Source organism: Rhinolophus ferrumequinum, chromosome 26 (genome assembly GCF_004115265.2).
Source record: "Rhinolophus ferrumequinum isolate MPI-CBG mRhiFer1 chromosome 26, mRhiFer1_v1.p, whole genome shotgun sequence".
NCBI lineage: Eukaryota > Metazoa > Chordata > Mammalia > Chiroptera > Rhinolophidae > Rhinolophus > Rhinolophus ferrumequinum.
In genome coordinates, this window is record NC_046309.1 from 17818828 (window position 1) to 17845669 (window position 26842).

At 48.1% G+C, this 26842-nt stretch overlaps 1 protein-coding gene across 1 annotated transcript in view; it reads right to left on the minus strand.

The window, feature by feature from the left end:
* SND1 (staphylococcal nuclease and tudor domain containing 1) overlaps positions 1 to 26842 on the minus strand; it is a 410758-nt gene that overhangs the window by 85062 nt on the left and 298854 nt on the right. The window contains exon 16 of the mRNA XM_033098795.1: positions 10761 to 10870. Within this exon, the coding sequence (XP_032954686.1) occupies positions 10761 to 10870 (110 nt within the window). The remainder of the gene's footprint in view (positions 1 to 10760; positions 10871 to 26842) is intronic.

The window sequence follows — 26842 nt, forward strand, 5'->3', positions numbered from 1 at the left end:
GCCACTATTTCTTAGCTATCCATGTGATATCTGTGGAGTCCTGGCCTCCCCTCTCTTGGGGATGGTTGGTTGTATCTGTCCACAGTTAAGTCTAGAAGAGGCTCCGTGCAGAGGTAGGTGAGGACTCTTGGGTGTTACCTCCAGACCTCTGCTTTTCCACTGCACGTCACACTGCCTAGAAAGCAGTGTTTCTAACGTGTGGGACCTCAAGGAGCAGAGGCACAGAGACCCTGTCTTTTCCTTCGTAGAAGAGACTGACTGCCCTTGATGGTACTTAAACTTCCTTTTGAGAACTCAGACCGAGGATGGCAAACAGGTATCAACGCAAGCACCAGATCCATTCAACTGGCAGTGCCTTCTAGGAGTCCGAAGCCAAAGCAGAGCTGTGACTGAGTGGCGACGTCTGCCATGGACGTAAGATGGACGGGGGGAGCACGTATGTACGTGCCATCCCTGGCTTAGCTGGCTTGGCGGTGGGACGGCCTTGGAGTGGCCCAACTACTGTTCTTTGTTGGTTCTAACCTGAATGCCACTCCTAATGCACACGCCCAACCTACCGCCCTACTCTGGGCACAGGGGTTTGTCCACACCGAAATCCTGATTCTAGATTTTAGCTAAACCTCGAGAGAACTTTCATTCATAGTAAAAACGATAACGCAAGCGGTTGCTCACTGAGCGTTTACCATCTACTGGGGCTCCCGTGCTGGGCACCTGACATGTACCCATTATTCCCACAGTAATGCACGGAAAAGGTACCCGCGTTATAGGTGAGATCTAGGTTTAAGGGGCCACTGCACTGCACACTCCCAGGGCACCATTCAGAGTGAATTCCGTCACGTACTGAGGTTGCCCTGGATTTAGAGGGGCTCAGGCTCATGGCCGTGGTCACACAGTAAGTGGTGAAGTTGCAGTGAGAACCCAGGTCTGACTCTGCACACGTTACTAACAGTTTTTGTTAAGTGACCAGGAAGAGAAAGATGCCCTTAAATGTTCTGGAAATGGGGCTAAGGAGGAGCTTGCCCTTCCTGAACATGTGACACGTTGTTCAGACCAGGGTAGGGTAGCTCTGCTATTAATTCCAACGCTTGCCCATAATCTTATTTCATGCACCACAGCATTTCATAACAGACCACTGGTCACTTTCATTTTCAAAATCCATTTAAGTGCAGCTGACCGGAAACGGTCACGGGTGGAGTAGCAAATGGGAAGTTCATCAATACAGCCTGGTTTGGAACACAGAGGCCCTCGTCCGGTCCTTGGCAGTAGACACAGGAGTGGCCATGCTAATGACACAGAGACGGCAGGGGTAAGGCTGGCGCATCGACCAGAACAGTCACTTCTGTGTCCTTGAGGGAGTCACATGGGAAACACCAGAATGTCTGTATCACCTGGAGAGCAAACGCAATCTACAATCTGCTTACTCTTTGCTGGCAGCTCAGGCGGCCCTGCTACTATATATTAAGAGCTATGTTCTAGAAAGATATCAGTTGAATTATTAATATGTAATTGCAAGGAGAAATTATTAACATTCAGGCAGTGGGCATCCCTAGGAAGGGTCAGAACAAACAGAATGGGGGGGCACGAGGCCTGAAGACCCCCGAACCTGCCAGCACGAAAGCTCATACTCGAGCCTACATGGGCCTTAGGGGCCGGTGTGAAGCTCTTCTGAAAACAGAGGGGGCAAGTTTGTATGAGGCCATCTTTTGGGCGGAAAGTATTAATAAATGTGACCTGCCAGTCAGAAGCTATTACTGAAACAGAGCACTACTTTCCAAATAAGTCTTCCCGTAGGAGGTGGGCAGACTTCATAATAAAGGATTTCACCTGAAAAATAAAAATTCCGAGCTGCTTTTCTTCAGCCCTTTCTTATTATATTAAGAATATCAGCTCCCCCTACCCACCCTTTTAAAAGAGAACACTTACCAAAGCTTAAGAAGCAGTGAGTATTCAGGATGATTGAAGAGGTAAGAGAAACCAGGAACTGTTGTTACCAGGGGCATCTAACACATCTCATTAAAATAAATGGCACCCAGCTCTCCTAGGACAACCCTCACCTCTGAGGGGCTCAGCAGTCTCTTCCTTCCCGACAGCATTTCTCCATTTGTTCTGGGTCACAGGCTCTACATGGCTATGTAGCAGGTAGACCAGGAGGCCGAATGTGCCCGGCAATAGCTGTTTTCCACGAAGATGGCTCATAAAGAACATGATTTTATGGCAGATAGGCAGACGGTAGGGAATACAATAGGTGGCGGGGGTTCTGTTTAGCAGGACCCTGTTTGAAGGATTTTCATGACCTTGTGTTTATAATGATAATCTTACAGCGAATCAGTTAAGTACATTCTCCGATGGTGATCACTGCCCGCTGTACTCACTTCCAGGACTCACTTTAGATGAGGTTCAAAGTAAGTACTGTGGACCGCTCTAGTAGAAAGCTGCAAGAGGAAGCCACGTTTGGAACACTGGTGTGGGTCAGAATTAAAGACGGAGCAGAAAAGTCTGTGCCGGGGCCTGCCTTGCTTTGCTAAGGCTTCCGCTTCTGGAGGAAACTGAATTTGTCAGGTCTGAGGACTACACCTCTTATTTCCCTGCACTGGTAGGAACAGGAAGAAAAACAAATTGAATTGTCAGAGAAAACATGAAAGTCTCTCAAGGAAGAGTTTACAATAGTAGGGACCAATTCCCCAGGGAAAGGAAGAATCCCTCTGCTGAAAAAGATTTTCTTCTCTGGGATAGAACTGCATCCTTGAAGCCTTCCTACATATCCCAAGGAGGCCCGATCCCTTGAGGTCCTAAACTTATTCCACCTCACGCTGCCCTGAATCCCAACAGCTAGCTTAGGACGTGAACACCAGCCTCTGGAGGGCAGTGAGGCCAGCAAACCTTGAACAGTCAGCCTGTATGACATAATTGCAGGTAACAGAATCTCGGCCAAGCCAATGAAACGTTAGGCTCAGCAGCTATTTCAGAAGAATGGATGCAATTCTATGCTTGACTGGCTATGAAAGTTCAGAGCAGAAGAGCAGGGCAATAGACACCAGCCTAGCTGAGCCAGCAGCTCTGCAGAGAGGACCCCGCTGGAGCCAGCACACTGTTGGCACGCATCAGCATGCACTGCACCCATCGACACCCATCACACCCATTGCACCCTTTGGCACGCATCGGCACCCATCGGCACGTGCTGCTGAGCTTGCTTGGGGAAGCCACTGGTGACTGAGTTTAAAAGCAGATAGGGGAGACCCAGCAGCTAGGGGAACGGAAAAAAAGGGCAATGTGACAGTACCCCCCTTCCTCATTTTAAACTCAGCTCTTCTCACTGAGATGCTATTTGCATTTCGGGCTGGAACGGGATTACAGGGCTCTCCTTCTAGGGCTTTTTAGAGATAGCTGGCAAGGGCCAGGAGCCCAGAAATGAAGGGACTATAAGTGGGCAGGTTGCAGCCTGGTATTCTCATGGTGCTTGCAGCTTATCACTGAACAAGAATTTGTTGACTTGCTTCAAAATAAACGCGTCACCTCACTTCACAGTTTGATCCACAAAAGCAGAGGACGGGAAACATACCAGGGAGAAGAGATGAGTGGCCTAAATTAGGAGAGTGATGACGGGACACTAATGACTTCTATTCGAACACTGGAATTTTTTTCAAAACACTCACATATTATTATCTCATTACCTTTAAGTATCCTGGGTGGACAGATGGGGAGACCCAGGGAGAGGGTCTCAGGGTTCCACAGTAAGTGCATAGTCACATTTCTGGGTAATGGACTTTTTCATTGAGAAGATCTTGAATTAGCAGCTGTATGTCTAGCTTCAATACTCCAAAGTCTTTGTCTGTGTCTGTACCACATAAATCCTGAGCTTAGAGAGTTTTCTCAAAGAATTATAAAGAATAACAAAAGAACAGGCTTTCTTCCCAACCTCCGGACTTAGGGCACAGGGAATCAGTTGACTGAATGAGTATCTATGAAGTATCTCTTATATCTCGTACTAGGCAAAACCACAAGGAACACAAAGACAAAAGCGTGGTTCCTGTCCTTGAGCTTAGAATCTAGTGGGGAGACCCACAGAGACAGACCCCTTCCACGTCGTTGGTCACTACTGGTCAGCTGCATGCAGCAAGTGCTATGGGGGAACGGCATCTTACCCCCACTGGGGATCCAGGGACGGCTTCCTAGAGAAGGGGGTGTATCCTGACGACCAGGTAGGAATGAGAAGGCAAGAAGAGGGATGGCTGATACCTATACGGGGTGGAGAGCTTACACCGACCTATGGGATGCAAGAGATGGAATGCAATGATACATATGGAACAGTGAGTATACACAAGGTTAGTTCCGATGCGGTACAAGTTATAAAACGAGCAGTGGGTGAGACCTGAAGTTGGAGAGATGATCAAGGATAAATGTAAACTAAGGAAATTAGACCTTACCCCAGAGGTACTGGGAAATTAAATATTTCTAAACAAAGTACTTACTTTGATGTGTCTTTTAAGAAAGAGTAATAACAGTAGGAATATGGATGGATGGATATACATGATCAAACTGAAATGAAGCCAGATAGGTTACAGAGGAATCATTCTACGAAAAGTAAGGCTCACACAGGTCAATCAGCAGAAGAAGCAGGAAGCAGGCCGTGAAATGATACAGAGCTGTGACGAGAGTGGAGTGACTGCACCTTCTGGGAAGGCATGGCCACAGCCTTAGGTCCCACACGGCCGCAGCATGCGTGCTCAGAATCCGACTCCGTGTTCCTCCCTGGAGATGAACTATTCTCAGTCACTGCAGGACCCTCAGGGAAGTCCTTCACAGATTAACTATTTTCAGATATTTGAGGGCTGAGACATGATAAAATGGGGCCACCTTCTAATAGCAAAAGAGCAAAATTGACAAAGCCCGGAGGGAAAAAGCATATGATTTTAAATGTGGACAGTTGGGTTTTGGTGTTTGTCTTACAAAAAGTTCTATGAATAGAGGCAGGCCACTGTGCATCTCAGTTTCCTGAACTGAAAAAAGGGGATACTATTTTTCTTATAGGTTTGCTGTGAGGTTAAAATGAAATATTGTATAGGAAAACACTTTTCCACTAGAAAATGCTATTTAAGTGAAAGTTTGATCACTATTAAGATAAGAGGTCTTTACCGGAGCCCCCTTTAAAGAAAACAGCCTTAAATGGAACACAGACGGCAGACCACTGGTGGGTGATGAACTATCAAGAGCATGTGGGCAGGTGAGAAAAGCTCTGGCCCCCACCTAGCCTCTCACCCCTCCTGGGACAGGAGAGCTGTTTAGAGGGCTGGCCTTCCTGCATCTCCTCCTTCCTGGGCAGTGGCGGAGGTGATCCAGAATAGGGTGTCTCTGTGCAAATCAGTGAGACGTTGCTGGACAGCGGGCTTCCTTCTCCGTCAGGCTGTTATTTGTGGCTCACTCGGCAGGGTTAGCAAGGGGCTGGCACTCAGGGAGAGTGGGAGAACGGGAGAGCAGTGTGCCCCGGCCTCACCCGTCCCAGACGTCCTTCCCCCTTAGATTACCCTGTGGCTTGAACTAACCTCATCGTTCTGATCCCGAGATACAACTGCGCTACCATTCCTCCCCGCATGCGTCTCCTGGAGAGGGCAGGCACTACACAGACAGGCGGGCACAGGCCGGGTGAGAGAGCACAGCCACAGCACTGACAGTGAGACATGGGGAAAGGCAGAGGGCATGGGGGAAGCACAGCTATAGATCAGCGCTCTACGCTCAGGCCGGGTTACCTGCTACAGACAAGACGCAGCACACCTGGTGCTAAAACAAAGGACACGTTCCTCTTATTCCAAGTCTTCTTTCTCGGACAAATGCCCCTCCATAAATGCATACCAGTATTCACTGCTGAATCCATATGCCCAGCAATATAAATACATGTTCTTCAAACAGCAACAGCTGCTTGTAATGCTTTTATGTATCTCTGTTTGTAAATGTAAAAGAGCAGAGGGTAGTGGGAGAGAGAGAATCCAGGACTGTGCCCTGGCCATGGCAGCCTGCAGAATGAGCTCCCCAGGGGGACATCCTCTCTTTGATGCCGGCAGGAAGAAGGGAAATAGGTCAGGGCAGCAGCCAGAGTTTTCAGCTCGGGCTGTCCAGCACGAGGATGTCATTTTCCAGGCAGCAGAAAAGGGCAATTTCTGAGATTTGAGAGAGGACAAAGGGGTCACTGAGAACGGCCTTAGAAATGATCACCGAGCCTCTCGAGGGCCTGCCTCTCGCCCCTGCCCCTGTCCCGGGAACTGCAATCCTGCAGCCTGGAACTGTGAACGGGGTTAAATTGTGGTATTGATCTCTTTTAATACCATCTTCCGATCCCCCTTCTAAAAGGGCAGGTTTTCCTAACAGTGACCCCAACGGTGTGCAGGTAGCAGCTGGTCAGTGAGTGCTGGCTGGCTGGCCGGCCTTCTGGCGAGAAGGCGTGGAGAGATTCCCAAGCGACTGTTTTACGCACAGGAAGGGCTTCAAAAGGAAGCGGACGGCTTGGATCACTAGATCAGGAATACCACGGCAAGGAAGAATCACTTACCCAGGACCACATGGTAACTGGAGTGTGAAAACCCAGGAGTTGGCACTTTTAAGCCGCTTATCTACCCGTTAGCTAATGCCATCTCTCACCACTACTTCTGGGAAGATGCTAGCAACGGGTACGATTCCCCCTCTGGGAAATTACACCAGATCTTCCTGTGCTTGGCAGTGTGGCAGGGAATTGCCTGAAAGAGGCCAGCTGTGTGTGGGGGGTGGGGGGTACAAAGGGGGTGTCACCTAGCACATGCCATTAAAAGGGACACAGCACTCAGAGCTCAGTCACAGTGACAGCAGCGGGCACAGTGACCTCACACTGTGTGGCCCAGAGGCAGCCTGGCCTCCGAAGCCGCGGACACATGAGCAAACTCTCATTGTCAGGGTCGGAAGAAACCATTTTAACCCAACTCTGTATAGCCAGGCTCAGCGAACTTTTTTGATAAAGGGACAGAGAGTAAATATTTCAAGCTTTGCAGGCCATACGGCCTGTCCTAACTACTCGGCTCTGCTGTTACAGCACGAGAGCAGCTGCTGACAGCACAGGGGACAATTAGTGACTGTGTGTCAGTAAAACTTTATTTACAAAAACGGGCAGTGGGCCGGATTTTCCCACCCCTGCTGTACACCCACGAAGTCAGGCTAGAAAGAGCTGTTGAAGTTACTGGGTTTCCGCTGAGGAAGTCACTGAAGCCTCTGAGAGTGGCTGGGCTGCTCTGGCCTTCCAGGTCACCAAAGGGAATCAGGTAACAGGTGATCAGGGGTCTGACTGCTATTCTTCTGGCCCTGACGCAGGAGCGCCAGAACACCCAGCATGACCTGGAATAGTCCTCCCACACTCCCGACTCAGGGAAAGGAATAAAAACCAATGGCTGAGAAGGCCCATATAAAAAGATGCGGAAAGGAAGAAACGCCGTGAAAGGTGGTAGAGGAGACACAGGAAAATAAAACTGAGTGATGGCCAGACATGTCAACAGCTCCATGCTGACTAACGTCACTGTAAATCACATTTAAGGAAAGCAGGGCTATCGGGTCTTAAGTTAATGTGGGGAGGGGAAGGGACATCTAAAATGTAAAGAAGAGACTTCTCTGCGACGGTGTGGGCTCCACACGAGGATATGGGATAGAAAGACTGTAATTCTCTCTTCACTCAAAAGAGAGAGACAGGCGGCAATTCCTGGGTTGGTTGCGCAAAGCCAAGACAACGTACTTCATTCGTAAACAGGGGGCCAACTTTTCAGGGCCAGACACCCCGCATTCCAGTTTCCTGTCCCCTCCCTGGCTGAGGGCTGACCTAGGGGCAGTGTCCTTACACGGTCCATCTCCCACTCCATATCTTCCTCACGTCAGTTTACCCTTTCACATGTGGGAGTCCCATGATGGCCACACCTCTGTGGGAGCCACAGGGGCCCCGGAGGTGCTGTGAAATCAAGCAATCGGTGTGCTTCTGCTTTTCGATAGGATAATGAAGATTTACAGTAACTGGGAAAAGCATGCAGCGGATAGAGAAATCCTGGCCAAAAATAAGATAATACAAAGAAAAATTTTAAGGGGAGGGGTAGGGCAGGGTCTAGGAAGACCACGTCTTCACAATACCTAATGATCTGAGCTAAGTGTGATTAGCAAGGGAATAGGTGAAGGGTACCAAACACCCGTTCAGTCGTGGCCATCACAGCAGCGGCTCGGCTACAGAAGAGTTCCTGGAGTGGAACGTGGCACCATGGAGGCTGCCCTGAAGGTAAGAACTACGTGGGGTGGGAAGCTGCAGGTCCACCCATGCAATAACACGGTACTTTCTCCCAGGGCTGCGAAGGTCCTCTGCCTACAGGAGTACCAATGCATCAGGTTTTCTAGATCCTCGAGGGGTAAAGGGAGGCGGGCAAAGACAAAAGTTCTGCAGGACGACTTAGGGAATAAAAATGGAGGTACTAAATAGGTAGAAGAAAATGAATAAACCTGTAACAAAACACAAACCTCTCTTCATTCCTACCCCATTTAGAAAACAGTTTTCATATACTATATAAACGAAAATGCCCAGAAGAACAGGCTATAGACCTGGTTTCTTTAGTCAAAATTCCAAGTTATCCTTAGTTTAGGCCATACTTGTCTTTGGATGAAGACCTTTCGAAACAGTCAGCCTGAGTAATCATATGAGCAACTAAGAAAATGCGGAAAGGTTCTTTATCAAGAGACCCCCAACTTAGGGCTGTGAAAGACTGGGACACTATCACCAAGAAATATAAACATCAACTTTGAATTAGACTAAGGATCTGCAAACTCACTCACGTGCCTGGGGCATCAAAGAAGATGGAGGAAAATTTGATGTTTTCAACAGTCATCTATCAGCAAATAAACAGACGAAGGTAAGGTCATAGTACCAGGAGAGTAAAAGAGCTTTGGACCACTCACTCCTTTTAGTGGGCAGTATTCTCTTTGACCCCTTGTGCTTTTGGATATCACCAGCGGGCCAGAAACATGGTCAGGAAGAAAAGTGGCTGGGGAAACAAGAGTTGAAAAAGAAAGGGGAAGAAACTTTAGGAGATGAGACAACAGGAAGATGACCGTGGTGAAAAATGGGAGGCAAAACAGCAACATGATTTAGATAGTGAATGATGAAGATGTTATGAACAAATGTCACAGGCAATCAATCCCACGCGGGGGTTTCTTTCCTCTATCCAAGCACAACAAACAAAAAACATACATCTGTGGCTCCTTCCTCTGTAACGTCTAAGTCATGACCTTGAATGGACTCACCTGCTTTCTCCAACATGAAACTGCTCTGCAGTTCATTATCTAAAGGCCCACACAGCGGAAAATGCTACAATACATGTCCCTTCTACCTAATTGTTGGGCCGCTTCAAAAAGCTGCAACAGCTATTGACAGACAACTGGAGTGTTTGGATTCTTGAAACACTTCTCTGCTAGGGAGCTGTCTTCAACTGACAAAACATTCCAGCTACATGGTGCAGTTACAAAATAAGGGAGAAAGGGAGGCCCCTTACATGGTCACATAAGGATTTCTTTTCCACAAATTTAAATGCAACTTGCCAAACACAAAACAGAGGGCAATGTGAAACTGATGTGACAACTAAGGGGTCCCTTCACTGTACACATGGCCAACAAGCTGATGCAACACCCAGGTGGTGTCTCAGAAATGGAACCGTCCCCCAAATGAAGAATTCAGAATGTCTTTTGCCATACCACTTTCTTTCACAAAATGAGAAGGCAAGTGCTAGAGCAATCCCAAAGAGGTGGCCCCCAGTGGCAAAGCTACTCGAGTATTCGGGCGTCCAAGAGGAGACCAGGGCAGTTCTACACCGGCAGCCTGGGCTCGCCTGTTCTCCCGTACCTCTCACACCTAACACAGTGGCTGGTGACTCAAATTGGAACAGGAGATGCTGACGGTTCTACATAGGTATTGGCATCACTTGACATCCCGAAGGAGCCCACATGTCTGATCTCAAAGATCTGCAAAGACCCATGAGTGAGATACCCTCTGGGAGTCTAGGATCTTTTAGCTCTGAGCATATTATGGTATTGCATGAAAGCTGGAGGGGCCCTAAGGAATGACGGTAAAAGAAATGAGGACAAAGGCAGATCTAAAATGCTAAGCCTGTGCCCGGCACGCTCCCCCGTTGTTCCTTTCTTGTGCCCACTTAGTAGGATTAACGGCTGGGATTGTCCTGGAAAGAAGACAGGTCTGCTGACCATCACTTGATACAAGTTAGCAGGCAGGTGGGCACGAGAGCAGACGAGAAGCCTAACTCCTACCCAGAGGAGCCGGCCCACCAGGCAGAAACAAAAATACAATTAAATTAAGGCAGAAAACCCGCTACAGAAAATGCAATTACTCAAAGATACAAATAAATGTTCAAAGAAAATTGGCCCCTGACAGGGTTAGTCAAGCTTCTAAATCCAGCTGCAGGCAGGCAGCTCAGGCTAATTCCTCAAGCAGGAACGCAAAGCTGCGAGCTCGCTGCGTCAGGATCCGGCTCGGCTGGCCCGGCGGTCACCGCACAGCCCAGGACACCGATGTGGAGGACAATTTGGGGGCGGCTGGCCAATGACTCGAGGCTCAAGGAAATAAGATGTGGGCAGACACGGGATGGAGCGTGGATGTGGAAGGCTGAGCACCGGACGGAGCGACAGACTGATCTCTGACATGGTAGAAACACATCGTTTTTCTCACCCTGCCTCGTACAAGAAGCAGCTGGAAGATGTCCTACCTCTCGCTGCAGCACCAGCTCCTTGGTGAAAAGTGTTGCTTCCTCACTGAAGGGCTCTCCCTCCTGCACCGAGCCTGGGAGGTTTCGGGCTCCTCTGGGGCATTCAATGCCTGTGTCAGGAGAAAAGGAGAGTTGATGAAGAAAAGGGGCCACAGGCCACTGTCCAGCAAGCACGGCCCCGACACTTCTAAGGCAGGTGGGCTTTAAATCAGAACGCCAGCACGTCTGAGATAAGGCAGAGGCGGACGTAGGAGGGCGGGAGTTCAGTTCGCCCAGGTGGGAAAAACCGACAGGATCAGAGCAGCAACACCAGAGACGGGCTGTCAGCCACGGGAACGGTCAGGAGGGCCCCGTGAGCCCCACGTGAGACGCGCAGGAAATACACGCACACTGACATGTGGACGGATCCTTGCCTTGTGCTCTCCGCTCCTTCCCGGCCTGGAGCCTCACTGCTTCCATCACTTATACAAATGGCGCTCTCGCCTAATTGCACTGCTGTCCCTGCCATGCCGCATCCCGAGAGCCCGGACAGTTTCTCCCGGACAGTTTCTCTTTACTACCTGACTTTCACATTGACTTCAAAAGTGTTCACTCAGTGTCATTTTCCTCTTCAAACAAGCTTTCCCCGTCTGTCCTCTGGCTACATTTTGGACAATACCATTAGTTTTTCATTCAGAATCGGAGACAGAAAAAAACAGAATACTGATGAACTAATATCAGGTGTCTGGAGCCAGAGAGACCTGGACTCACATCCTAACTCTACCACTTATTAGCTCCGTGACCTTGGCCAAGTTACTGAACCATTCAAAGCCTCCACTGCCCTATTTGTAAAACTGGTATAATTATGTATCGACTTCACATGGTGGTTGTGTGAACTGAGGGAGATCATGTACATAAAATACTTAGCACAATGCCTGACATATGGAAAGGTTCAATACATTTTAGTTCTTATTATTTTATCATTATTACTCTCAGCAATACCCATGCTGAGAATCGCGCTCATGTTCCACTCCACAGCTAGCCTGTAAGATGCCTGAGGACAGAATCGCATCCCCCACTCTTCTCTGTATCCAGGGACAGTGTTTTATACAAAGTAGGTACTTACTAACCAACTCAGACGGCCTTTTCTTTCTCCCTTTGATCCAATCATTCACTTTGCAAATATATTTATTGCTAACAATACTCGTTTGTGACAAGCCATGAAATACGTCGCGTTTTCATGTATAAATCAGACTTATAAATATTTTCCCCCAAATCATATTGCAGCTGTAATTATGAAGTAAAAGTTGAACTCGGTTACAGACGTAGGAAAGCGACCACATTATCGGGAGGAGGCATTTAGTGCTGGCATCTCAGAATTGCTGCTGGTTTCTCCTGCTGCAACAAGGCAGAACTGGGAGGTGCTACCTTTTACACAGCCTCAGGTGCATGTACAAGAGATTTGGATGGGGAGGCAAAGCACAGGGCGTCTAGGCGACTGCAAACACCTGCTGGGGAGCCGTTGGGAGAACGGGAGTATTGCTGGGACAGAAGGTACATCACTTATGGATGAAGCCAGGTGGCTGCTCATGGTTCTGGCCACCACACAGATTCAAGGACAACGCTCGGAAGAAAGGGAATAGTTTATACCTTGCGTTTTCAGAAGCTCAAGAAGAGAGCTTTCTCTCCAAGTCTCAAGGCCTCACAAAAGGAACACATCCCATCAAACGAAACACTAGACCGGAGCACAGCATCAGGACCGGAAGTGCAGCAGGAGAGCAGCTCGAGCTGGTGGCCAGGACCTCCTCCCACCCACGTGGACACGGGGCAGGTGAAGGCCCTACCCAGGGTCCTACAAGTAAGATCACCAGAGCTGCCTCATTTCCGGCACCTCCGTGCAGCCTAGCTGCACAGGGAAGTGAAACTTCTTTTTGCAAGATAGCAATAAACTCATGGGGTCAAAGAGCCTGAGATTAACCTTGAAGGGAGAGATGTGGCTGGAGTAAAATGGAATGAAAGACAGCCCATGGTTTTCACAGTACCAACAGCCAAAACCACTTTTCATTTCCTATCTGCAGACTAAGCAAGAATAGAATTGTCAAGGAGAAAAACAAACAATTGTATTGAACCTAACCATAGATAAAGCATTACTGCAGAAACAAGGAGAACTCTAACATAATGCAGCTTATTTCTGATCCTTAGCAGCCATTTGGCCGGGACACACCTGGGGTGCTGTTCGTAGGCGTAGAATTGGGATGAGCTGGGCTAACTCACTGGAGGGCAGGAATTAGGGGAAAGAACTGTCACTCAAAGAGCATAGACGATTCCAGTCTCCCTGGGTGAGGAGATGTCCACACTTTATTCCTCTGTCACTTTCTTGGTTTTCTGAAATCTCAAGAGATCCCGGCAGCTCCTTCTGAATCCCGGGGGACCACCAAGTGATTAAATTCAGAAAACAAGATGGCTCAATGAGCCCAGGGAGCCAAATAAGTCAATCTGAAATGTATTCAACATGTCTTTTGGGAGTGAGCCCTCTGGGTCTGTGGTGACCAAAGCCCTGTAGACTCAAGGGCAAAGGGAGGCCTGTGTCACATGACCCTTCGCTTTCCAACTACTGAGCTCCAGCTGGTCAAGAGCAGGACGCACTGGGACACAGTTTCCCTGCCCGTTGCTAAGTGGAAAAAGGAAACACACCGTGTACGTCAATTCCTCGCAGGCAGGTTAGTAAGAGAAAGAAGAGGGAACTGAAAAGTTGCTCGAGAACAAGAGTATTATGTATGCTTTTATCATTTACTTCCTTTTCTTCTGGGCTCACTCTTACTTCTCTTTGACCTGTTTTCTCCAAAGTCACCCCTTCCCGGTCAAAACCTGTCTCACTGTTGGCTCAGGGTCAGCCACATGTGGCTTAGCTGACACCACTTATTAGGACAGAGAGACGATGTATCTTAAAGAAAAGACCCAGTGGGAGCAGGTACCAAAGAGTTACATCAAGTCATCAATGCTAGAAGAGCAAGGAGGGAAAGTGAACATTTACTGAGTACCCTCTATATCTAAGATTGACAAGGCCCCAGGTCACAAAGCTAGTAAGTGGCCTATCTGAACCTTAGATTGTCAGACGCTAAAGCTGTTGGGAAAAGTCAGTCTGGAGTTGAACAATACTGTAACCAGAGGGCGTTACAACCTACAGTGGGAGCAGGTAGGCGAGCCCAGGGCCCTGGTTGGGCAGATAAGCAGTCAGGGAGTCCAGGAACCGCTGGTGTTTAGCCGTACAGAGAAGGGGCGCGTGGTACCACGCAGAGTCAGACTGAAGCCCAGAGGCAGGTTCCATGCTCCGGGCAGGGCAATTCCTACAAAGGGGACCCAGGCAGGCAGGACACCAACACAGGCCCTCAGAAACGGAGTGGCGGGGGAGGCAGAATTTATTATCTGACAGGGGTCAAAGTCGGGCCGGAGAGCAGGAAGGGTTTTATGATAATGCCTGAGTGTTAGAAATCTCATGCACCAAGCGAATTAATTCTGCCGATGACAGATTGTGCAGATGAGTGTTTTCCAAACTTTAATTTTTATTATGACCTATATACACATTTACATATGGGTAGATACACTCTGTCTAACCAAGTTTCCACAAAATAATGGTTCATCTTGACTACAGGTGCTATGCTCTGTCTCTCTTTTGTTCTATTTCGTTAAAGAAAAAAAGAGATGGTTATGACATTGAATTAATTTAAGACCTCGTGTGGGGCAAGACCCACAGCTTGCAAACGGCTGGTGCAGACCGAGACGCGGAGGCAGCAGGCTGGCAGGGGTGGGCAGGCCCGGACGGCCTTCTTAGAGAGTTCAAAGGCTACGCTGAGCGCTGACGTATCAGCCTCGGGACTTGATTTGTGTCCCAAGGGATCAAGGTCAGGGCAGAAAAGATGTTGCCCACGAACAGGAAACCAAACAAGTGTCAACATTCTAAAGCTGGAAAGACAGGAGTCGCAGCTGGAAACCAGCTGAGGACACATGTCAGCAAGAGGAGTTCTGCGCTGCCCTCCTTCCCAGGGAGCGTGGTCAGCGAGTGAAGCCCGACCGACGCGTAGCACGCTTACTCAAACACTGACTGCAGCACAGGGCTGGGGCCTGTGGTGTACAGCTTTGTTACCAACACAATGGGTGTAAAAAAAAGAAAAGAACAAGTTAAAGAAAAGAGATCAAGGGAAAGAAAGTTGGGTTCTCAGAAAGCGAAGCCGACGCTGCAGGTGCTGAGCGGGGCAGACTGACACGCAGTGACAGGGAGCTCCCAAGGTGGCAAATATGAAGTGAGACATCACTGGCGCGACACCCAGAAGCTCCCCAGCCGGGGGACGAAGTGCCCGTGATTCTGCATCGGGACGATTACCACTAATAAGTGCCGTTTCTGATAACCCACCGCGAGTACCGCCTGCCTGCTGATAAGGACGCGTTAAGTCTGCTGGGCTTCAAACACCACAGGTGCAGCCTACCTGTCAAGCTCCCCCTGACACTTACGAGCCATTCAAAAAACACAAACATTTAATATAGTAATAACAAAAAGAAACCCATACCTAAGATAACTTCCAAACATTCTTGAACGCGTTCCTTCCCTACCCTGGAGTGTGCCAGAATGAAGTGAGATACGGTACCTGTGGGAACTTCCCAGCTCACACCCACCAAGGGCAGACACACAAGTGCAAGGCCAGACAACGCCCCACCCTCCTGTCCCACATGGCTCTTTAAAGCCCCACGCACCTGCCTCCAGGTAAAAACCCATTATCTTTTCACACCTTTTCTATGCTTTCCGGGATATCATGGTTAACCAAGAGTATTTAAAACGAAACAAAACAGAAAGGGGGATTTGCCTGATTCTGTATGGTTTAGGATAATTCATCACTCGCTATCAACACATCAGGGCCTGCTTTCTACTCTGCGACGGACTAAGTATGAAACCTCTCCAGGCCTAATGGTCTGTTTATAGAATCAGGGAGCTCCCAAGTCTCCCCGGTCGTAAAATCCTACACTTTTGGTTATGCCCTTTTGACAGTCCTCACCCAAGGCATGACTTGTGGAGTACAGGGTGCCTCTTTTTAAATTTAAAATGCTGGGCTACAGAGCATTCTATTAAAAAGAAATTATACATTTAGAGACATTGACTAACTAGGTCAATTAACACAAACACTTTGGTCAGTCAGCTTTGGAAAAGAAGTACGAATTCTTGTTAATGACACAATAATGGCCATGTAAGAGAGTCTATGGATGGTCATGAGAGAGTCACGTATTGCTCTATTTTACACTGTATGTTGAGTTTTATGATAATTAAGCCTCTGGGCTCCAAGTGTGTTTGCTTTCTCCTTTATTGGGAATCACAGGGAAGTGTGGCAAATCTGCCTTAGTTAGAAGTGACAGCTTCCCAATGGTACCTAGTCTGGCCAACTCTGACCAGGCATTAGACGAAAGAAACAAAATGGGTGGGGACAACAACCACCTGGAGAGATTAGTCAGTGGTGCTGATGGCATGTCTGCTGCGTGCTCGCTAGCACATTGGACGCTACCAAGGCAAGGGCAGAGGCAGCAGGGGACATCATAACCTTTGCCTTCTGCCTACTTAGGATACCTAAAAATGCCACAGTTTACTTCACAGCCCTTCCCTTGCACCATTTCACAAATATCTCTCAGTGCCTCTGGGTGAGGAACTTGGAAAGTGAAAACTCAATGATGAAAAAGACTTTGTGCCAATGAAGCTTAATCACCAGCATGAAAACATTATTTTCCTCTACCGTTGTATGTTACTGGTGAGTAGATTCACCATTCAGTCTATAGGTTGCAGAATGCTAAGAAAGAACACGCGATAATTAAGTAATGTTTGGCAGTGCACAAGCGTCCAGGAGACTGCTGGTAGAACGTCCCAGACAAGTCGTTATGGGTCTCACCATGGCACTCCCCTTGCTAAGAAGGGTCAGCCTCAGGCGTCTGAGCTCTCCAGCACATGACCCGGGCTTCTGTCCTCTCCCTTCACAAGTTGGGGATGGAGGTCAGAGCAGAAGGAGGGGAATGACAGGGAAGGAAGGAGGGTGGCTGCTGCACCTCATTCAGATACCCAGTCAGGCTGGCGGAGGGGAAAAAGGCTCTGTGCAAACAGAAAAGGGAGCTATCAGGCCAGAAGGAGTGCGCAAAACAAGTCCATCAGGGGCTAGAGGGAGGAGGAGACTAAGCTGCATCAACATGGGGGCAGGAGCACTGGTTACGCACAGACACGTCCCTGGGACAAGCTCAGGCCTTCCATCACATCTGCGAGATCTGACCCAGCCCTGGACTCTGTTAGTGTCACGGGTGTCCCACACATCTGCTCTCTCCCCTCACTGCTACCACGAGCAAGCGTATGTGAAGAAGAAAACTCCAAATACAACGAAAACGAAGTTGCGTATTAGGGTGGTGTATCATTTTCAGATTTTATTCTTTCTAGCATCCAACAGACTGCCTAGCACACAGTGAGTGGCATTGCAGATCCTCAGCAAATGAATGAATTAATTGTTGTGAGAAATACTTTTGAAAAGGAGAAAATAGAGAGGGAAACGGCTCATGAACCAGATCTACAGTCAGGGCTGTAGATTTCATGCAAATATCAAGAGAATCCCTAGCCACATACACCCCCCTTTCCCACCGTTACATAACATGTCAAGAAAGAAGAAGAAAGCACAGCCACATCCATTTACCCCACTGGTCTTGACATCAGCACACCTGGGAGATGCAGGTGAACTACAGAGAGGAGGTGGCCAACACTGACCCGCGATGCTAGCGTGACCCGCTGCAGCGCTGCAAAGAGGTTTGGTTTCCCATGTAACAAAGGAGGAGAACAATCCCCACTTCTGACCCTTCCTTCGGCTCCGGGAAGCTCTGTGGCTACATGGAAATGCAGAAAACTGGAGCACATTTAAAGAGAGCAACAAAAAGTGACTCAGGGGTGGGGAGGCCTGTCTTTGAAGGAAAGATAAAAAGGTGCTAAATCTGTATAGCTCGGCTAAGTGGTGACTAAGAGGTGACACGCCAACAATCTGCAAATATTTGAAAGGTGTAAACACAAAAAGGAGGGAAACGCTTAGCCCAAAAACAGGGGGTGTAATTATTAGGGGAAAGAAAATCTGGATGAAACATCAGAAAAATTTAGCGTGCGGATGACTGCTGGGTTATAAATAAGTTTCCCAATGGAAATGGAAATGCTATTATTCGATCCTAACGCGGAAAGGTGGCCACAAAGCCTACCCTCTGCTTATGTGAAAGCAGCTGAGACCAGGGAACTGTGATTTTATTTTCTATATTTAGGGAAAGGCTTCTTCAATAATATTCAAATCTAAATACTGCTCCCTGAAACTTCAACACAATTTTTGTTGATCAAACCACAGAGGAGGCAAAATAGTGGTTCTGGCGGGGGTTTCAGAACAAAACCAAGCTTTATCAGCCGGCATGTGGGACACGACTGGCTAGCAGATAAAATGGAGCTGAGTACAGAGTGGGGTAGAGACAGCTGAGAAAGGGACAGGAGACTAGCGTATCTCATCTAGTGCGGTGTCTTCAGCCCTGGTCTCAAAGACCCTATAATGCTGTAAAATGTTGCAGCTTTCCCAAATGGGAAACGATGAACCATCTCTCTCTCTCCTTCCTATATACATAGTCTCTGGAGTAAACGTCAAGGACATGGCAGGGCACAGAAGGAACACCAAAATAAGCTTTCTGTCACACTGACTACACTCCAATACTTTGCTGGAATTCCTGCTGCTGCAGCTAGACAGTTTATAATTCACAGACTCTCAGCAGAGATTTTTACCCCTAAATTCAATTAGTCTCATTTTCACAGTTCCCCCTGCCACCCTTCCCAACAAAACAAAATAAAAAAAAAAATAAAAAACCCCACTACGCACACAGATTTACATACTTAAACTCTGTATATAGAGCCCAAGAAAAATACCACATTTAACTATATGCAGGTCAATTTAAAATATTCTTTGGTGTTAACAATAGTTAGATAGCTATTCCATCTCAGCACTAAGAACAAAATTCAGAGCTCAATCCACTGGTATAAAATGCAGAGAGATAGGCCATCTGCCTAAATTTAAGAAAGTGGTTATAACCTGAATATATATGCAAAGCCAAATCAGTTTACATTGTTGGTCCTCAGAAATTTAACACATCTCACACACCAAAAGCTTGCTGTTAGTCCTCTCTCTTACGCTTTAAAACAGAAATAACTTGGAGGTCTCAAGTTGCAAATGTTGTCAATGAATCAGTTAACAATTGAAAATCGCAACCATCCCACTTGGGAACAGCTGGCCTACATTTTCATGTTTCCAAAACGACCCAAAGAGCAAGGCAAACAGTAGACCAGTTGGTTCCTAAGAGCTGGTTCTACATGGGATGAAGCCTCAGTTTGCACTGAAAGGCTCAGAAATAAAACAAGGACTTTGCATTGTCTCAAATTCTTTATTCTCTCCCTCATTCTCAAAGCCACTACTTTGTTACCTCGGGGGAGCTCGCGTCTTGTGGCCAATTTTGGAGTATGTCATGGCTAGAGCTCTTTCAGTGATCAGAATAAAGGGATGAAAGAAGAACCAAGGGGTCCTAATTAAAGAGATCAAACTTTTCAGGTAATTGTCGTCAGGAGTCAGAACTGCTCCAGGGGTGAGACTAAAGCTATTTCGAGTTCATAGTTCCAGTTGTTTAGGGGAAGACTGTAGGTCGTTCTGATTTGGTCCTGTTGGATGTGTTTGTTGCAAGACCAGAAACTGAAATCAGTTGGGAATAGGAGCAATAAGGTCCAGTCTTCACACGCAGTGCAGCTCCCTTTGAAGAAAGAGGAGATGGAGGGGAAGGCATGTGGGGAAAGGAGGTGCTGTGCTTGGTTTCCAACGTGCCCCAAGTTCCTCTCATAGGAGTTTTAACGGTGTTACCTAGGAGAAGGCTGGCTTCTCTTGTCTCTCCTCTGGTTGTTGGCAGCGTGTTAATGGTAGACCCTCGATCTGCAGTCATTTGAGGTAAGGGATATACAGTGGTACCTCGGTTTTTGAACGTCTCTGTTAATGAACATTTCGGTTTACGAGCACCGTAAACCCAGAAGTAAATGCTTTGGTTTTCGAACACTCCTTGGAAGTCGAACATGTCACGCGGCTTCTGCGGAGGGCAAGATCCTGAGGCCTAGCTGTCGGCTGTTTTCGGACGTTTCAGAACTCGAACGGTCTTCCGGAACGGATTACGTTAGAAAACCGAGGTACCACTGTACGAGTATGCCAGCAGCTGGTACATAATATTCAGTAATGGTCTGCTAAATGAATGCCAGAGAGGAAAAAATTTAGCAGAGATAGATACAACAAACGTGTTCCAGCAATGTGTCCTATGCTGAGCTCCAAATGCACACTAGTTAACACTTGGTGAGTTCATGAGGAATTCTAGTAACTTAGTTCTCGGATCAAGGCCAGTGAGTGTGAAGGGCTAAATCACCACCATTGTCCAGAGGAGACAGGCAGCCAGGGCTCAGAGGCCTCGTTCTGGCGCTCAGTCTAGCCGGGCACTGTGCAGAATTGGCTTCACCGACTTGATTTATCATTGGCTTTTTAGACACGAAAGAATCATTCCCAAAAGGGAGAAACGCGTTTGCGCTGGCGCAGCAGATAACAATCGGGCCAGCATCAGAATAATCTCTTATAATTCTCCCCACTGCAGAACAAGATCTGAAAACAATGATTTTCAAAGGAAGGAAAAACTCACTGATTATTGAGGCCTTTCCCTCCCCTGGCATCCCAGCAGCATGGCAGTAAACAATCCCAGCAGGCAGTCTCTGGGGGGGGCCTGGGGAGGGGGTGGGAGATGGCAGGCTGTCTTCTTCCCAATACACAAGCTCATTTTGGGGTTTGCTACAAGCAGCAGCTGCAATCATATCACCATCAACCAGGAGCACGGTGAAACCAGGCACGGGGAAGGACTGTGCTCTCCAAAAATGTTTTCTCTTGGGTTTCTCTTCATTATCCACATCAAAACAGCAACCTCCTATCTTCATTACATTAAAAAAAACAAAGTATTTGAGGTCAAAAGCTTGGGCCAACGTGGTCCTTCCAATGACGAGAAAGCTCCATGGCTCCAGCTTTTATGTAACACCCCGGCACCATGGAGACAGCACGGGCACAAACCCCAAGTCTGAGCAACGAGGGGGAGTTGGTTTCTATGAGAACCTCAACTTTTGCTTTTTCTGACTTACTTTAAATATGTAACTTTATCTTTGAATCAAACAAAACTTAGATTTATTTTTTTCCCTCTTTCATTTCTGGCACCAAAGAATTCCAATCACGGTCTTCTTAATTCCACGTTAATGGATAAAGAGAGAAATTTGAATCTACTGTCCAGGCTGGTAGAGAATAACTACAGGGTGGGGAGAAAGCCATAGAAAATACCCACTTGGATCTTGCAAGTAAGTACAAGCTTCCAGAAGGTACTCTGGCACACACCTGGCAGCCAAATTTAAAAGCTACTTACTTGCATCAATTTAGAGTGACTTTTTCTAAACCAAGCTGTGTTATTTGAACAAAATGGTTCTCAGATGTGTGGAGTGTACTTCCAAAGTACTGCCTTTCTTGAGCTTTCACTCATAGAAAATAGCTCTGAGCTTCTCCTCCTGAGGCAAGTAAGTGATGAGACCTAAATGTTTCGGGATGCTGGGGTCAGAAACACTAAGACCCCAAAACCAAGGAGAATGAATAAAACACCGAGAGCTGAGAAACTCTTAGTAAGAGCCCTTTATCTCACTAGCTTTACAAACAAACAAATAAATAAAATACATACACACATACATGGGGTGGGGGAGCAAGAAAGAACTCTAAAAAGCCAAGGTTCTTTAAGAGCACAGGCTGACCCTGGACATATAAATACGTCCTATCCTGAGGAACAACTTGAATTCTGGGCTGTGGATGAAGCATGGCAGTCTTTTTTTTTGTTTTGTTATCGTAATGTAAATGGAAGAATAGACAACTTCTGCAGGCTACATTGCGTTCACTGCCTTGTTTTGTACAACCCATGAGCTAAGAATGGTTTTTACATTTTTAGAACGGTTCAAAAAAAAAAAAGAATCATACTTTGTGACACGTGAAAATTGTGTGATGTTCAAATTTCAGTTTCTATAAATAAAGTTTTATTGGAACACATCTACGCTCTATTGTCTATTTGTGACAGACAAACATTTAGGCCCACAAAGCCTAACACAAGCTTGGCCCTTATAGGAAACTGTCTGAGGCAGCTGACACCAACCACAGGTGGGGGTCCTCAACCTTCCTCTCCTGCACCCTGTTTTAGGAATGAACCCTCTCCTGCACTTGTGATCTTTCCCCTTTATTCCCATGGATTTGGGGTTCCCCATTCAAAGCTTACACCCCAGAGGTGCAAACCTTAAAATTTAGAGTGCCATTGTGTTCCTCCCATAACGCTTCCCTTCACTCCCTGACAAGACCTTCGCTCCTATGATTTTTATCCTCAGACTTTATCTTTCTACTTAGACTCTACTTGGAACAGTAACCCCCTCCCTGACAAACCTGATAATCTACTCTCAGTGGGAGCCCAATTAGATCTCTCAATGGCACTCAACACGGAAATTCCTTCCTCCCTCTGCTTCCCTCCACTGGTCCCCTGAGTCTCTGGGCTGCTGGTCGTCTCCCGCTGTCTCGATGTCTCGCTCAGTTGTCCTGGGCCCCTTTCTTTTCACTCTGCAGTATCTCTTGGAAGGCCCCCCCATTTCCATGCTCTCTATCACTGATAAGGCAGAACCCAGACATGTCACCTTCCACTGTCCTCTAAGCTCGAGACCCAAATCTCTTCTTCTTCCCTCATCTCCTATTCTGGTTTCAGCACGTCAGCACATCCTCCCAATCTGAAAACCTCACGGATCTTAAATTTGTCCCTATTTTATCCACGTAACCATATGACTGCTACATCTTACCAACACCATTAATTTTATCTCCATAGTTGTTTGGATCGTCCGCTGACTGCTCTCAATATTCTACATGAGTCAGCTTGTTCAGGCTTCTGACACTTTTAGCCAAGAGTCTTCCAATCTACCTGCGTGCCCTCCATTTCCTCCTATACTGATTCTTCCCACACACAGCTACCAGATTAATTTCCTAAAGCAAAACAGTCTCCTCCGAACTCTTCTGTGGGTCCCCACAGCTTACCACATAAAATCAGAACTCCACAATCTGACATCCTCGGCCTTTTAAGATCTGGTCCGATTCCTTGGGACCATATAAAACATTCATTACCCACTTGGCAGCCCTTCAAATATTTGAAGACAGTACAACATCTATTTCCTATCATTCTCATGTCTTATTTTCTCCAGGCTAAACATTCCCAGGTACTCATAAGACATGGGTTTTGATTTGCTACCATTCTACTGTTTTTCCTCTTTCAGCCTACATAACGTGAAGGGTATCTGCAAACTGGGAATACCTCTCTAGATTTAATTAGAAAGGTCTGATGGGGTGCACGGAGCACATGCAGTGGGGAGCATCCCTTTTCGTGGCTTTGCGAGCCACCTTTGGAGGCTCAGGCAGAGATTCGCTGCCTTTGGGTTAAAGGGGGAGGGGTGTGCGGAGACTACACTCGTCCTTCTCCTTGGTGACCAGGCAGAGTCAGACTTTTACTCCAGGAAGGATGCTGCAGCAAGAGACAGCTCCATTAGTGCGGCAGGAATCCCCGGCTCAGGGAAAGGGGAGCCCTCAGGGGACCGTGGGGAGAGGCGCAGCTGTCCCCAGGAGGGCCTCCGGCCTCCCCTCCCTCCCCTCCTCAGCGCGCATTGCAGCCCACTCCCCTTCTCTGCCCCTCAGGAGCAGCCCCCGGCACTGGGGACCCTGGTGCTGTTGTGACAAGCAGTCTATTCATTTCCTTCTCATTCACTGGGCTCTCAGGGATAAAAAAGGAACAGCAAATCCAACCACTGCCTACACTCCACTCTGCCGAGTTCAGGGAAAGATTGTTCTATAAGTGATTGTTGTCCCTGTTTGGGAGACTTGAGGGAAAAGGAAAGGATTCCTGCGTCCTTTACTTTCCACAGATGCAACACTGCAGCCATGACTGCTTCAGTCATCATTGTGGCCAGTGGGACAGTGAAAGATGTGGCTTGCACTGAATTGAGGCTTTTTAGCTCCTGTCACACTGTGCCAACAAGGCCCCAAAGCACCATGGTTTGAACTGCGATGCTGGATACAAAGCTTCGGTGGAAATGCAGGAGAGAAGGGAGGACGGTGAGAGAGAAAATAAGGTACCCGACAGACCAGCTTCCTGGTTTTTTGCAGCCAAACGGGAGAGAGATATTATATTAGTCTGTCTCCTCAGGCTGGGCCTGTCTTTAAGGCAGAGGAAAGCGTGCTCATTGCACAATTGTAGGATAGCACCAGGCACAAGTCCCCGGATGAGACGCTTGCTAAAAGTCATGATTTCAGATAAGGGAGTGACGGGTGAGGACATGGCAAGGTACTGTTTAGGGAGGTGGGAGTATAAACTTGCTGAACACTGCTGATGATCAAGCATGTGACCAGATGGTGATTCCTGGTGCTTGCGACAATCCAGGGCTGTGTGTGTGTGTGTGTGTGTGTGTGTGTGTGCGCGCGTGCACACTTGTGTGTGCTCGCTCACCTGCTCAAGGAAAGAGGGCGGGGAAGGGAGAGGACGGAGGCTGACTGAGGAAACTGTGGTGGCCGGCTCAGAGGCTGAACTCACACATCCTCCTCACTGGTGGCTGGGGACAGTAGCTGTCCTAACGACCCAGACCAGAAACTGTGGGAACGACCCAGACCAAAATTTGTGGGAAGAATGATCTGCGCCTGTACCTACCTACCGAGGGGCACAAACACACTATGTCTGAAGTGGCAGAGACCAGAGAGAGAAATAGGTAGTTCCCTCGGCACAGCATACCTGAGAATACAGTTTCATCCCAGGGAAGATAGAGAGAGGAACCACCCCGCCTTCTGCCTCACGCCCTTCACTTCTCTTCCAAAGCCCTATCACCTGGTTCCCTTGTCCCCCCCTGAAAAAGCCTTGATGGCTTGTTTTGCCTTCTCACTGGCTTTTGTCCCTTGTTCATTCTCCATCATATCCCAGCCCCACTCCCTGTGGGGCTGGTCTTGTCTAGTATCATCAGCAGAAGGAAATGTCATTAGCTAAAGCTTTTTAGACTGTGGTTACTGGCTCCTCAGGGGTGCAAGTGGCAGAGAAGCAATCTTCCCTTTCCCTCCTCTTCCTCTCCCTCCCCCCCGTCCCCTCACCTCACAGTACCCGTGAGCAGTGCTCCTCCTGAAGTGAGCCCCCCTCCACCCCACATCTCCCTATGATGCCCAGACTAGTGTATGTGAATGAGGCTTGTGACATTAAATCTAAATTAAAAGGAAAATGTCAGGGTGCATTACCCTTGTAGGGAATTTTGGGGGTGCTGGGAAGCTGTATACGTGGCGGCCGCCTGTTGCACGTAACTCTATTTTGTTTCCATAGTTTTTGTCATTAAAGTAATTGCATGTCCTCTAACGTTATAAAACAAAAGGACAGTCACAGATAGGAAGGGTTCTTTCTTTCTGTGCCCTCTAGCAAGTGTCTGGGTGCCCTATGGCCCAAATGGGTCCCTCCGGGTCAGAGGCAGTTAGATCCCCTGGCACAGGGAGCTCTTCGACTACACAGCTTTGGGGAGGGAGGAGAGGGGGGAAGAAGGCCTTTTCTATGTCAGACAGCCATCTTGGGAAGACACCAGCTCCTGAATGACAGAGGGCAGCTGTCAGCAGGGGTGGGGCAGCAAGGAGGCAAATTCCACAGTGTAACAGCCAAGAGAAAAACAAAAACAAGGCAAGTGTTTCATCCAGGGGCTGTCTCCCCATGAGGCACCAAACTAGAAAATCCTACATTCTGTAACTCACCCACCCTTAGCAGACAGCTGCTCATGCTTCAGTCCAGAGCAAAGGTGAATGCTTTGGAAGGGGAGGGTGGGATTTCTCCTAGCCAGCCTGGAACCTCAAGAAGCTCGATCACCTAAATAATGTCAGTATTTTGGGGTTGCCACAAAAGGTGGGCTCACATCTCTGCCAGAACTCATCTGCTCGCCATAGTGAATGAGAGAGCACAGAGGGAAACTGCACGTCCACTTCCAGCCTTCAGGGCAGACTGGCAGCACACTCCGTTCAAACCGCGGAAGTCACCTTGTGTGGACTGAGACCACTGGTGTTTGTAATTTGATGGGCCCCAGCGTCCCTATTTCCTGTTACCCATGTTCTGGCTGAGCCGCCGTAATGTATTATCTTTGTAGATGAGCGATGCGGTTTAAAATACTGCAGGGTTTGGCTGCCATTCCCTCCCCTGGGGTCTCAAAATAACTCCACACAAATTATTTTTGCTGAACACTCGCTCGGGCAGCTCTTCGCTGCCAGAACACGCACCTCTTATGTAAGTGAAGGAGCCACCAGCGTGTTGGAAGAGGAGGGCCTTCCCCGAGAGTGGTTCTGCTTGCTGCCCCCGAGGCTCTGCAGAGCTGGGTTTTAGACCCATCCCTGTCCCCTGACAAAAGGCCAGCAGCACACGACACAGCCTGGCCTAAGGAGATCAGGCAGTCAGATCAGGGAAGGTCATCCAGTTCTGGGCTGCCTTAGAAATGCGTGCAACAGACACACTTAGGTAGGTCCAACCTAAGCAACCTTGCACAGCAGGGCACTTCCCAAATGGGGGTATCTGACTTTCCACACTCGTCTTTAACCACTGCCCCTCTTGCAGACATCCCGGCCATGTTAGACTTCTTGTGTCTGGCATTTTTTGTAGAGAAGGCCCACAGCTTTCTAAGATGTGTACAAAGGTGGGTGACCACCCCAAACAGCAAAGAAAGTGAGCTACAGGGTAGAGTGGTATCTGAGTGACTCAGAACTGAATTCCAGCAAAAGAATCTGTCTGCAAAGGGTGGCATGGGGGCTGGGCGGAAGCTCAGGGAAAATCGTTGAAGGAATGAATGAATCTGAGCACAAATTCACTGTTGTTGTGGTCCTGTGACAATGATCCAGTGATGACAGCCCACCCTCGGGCCTCGGCAGGATACTTATTAACAGTGA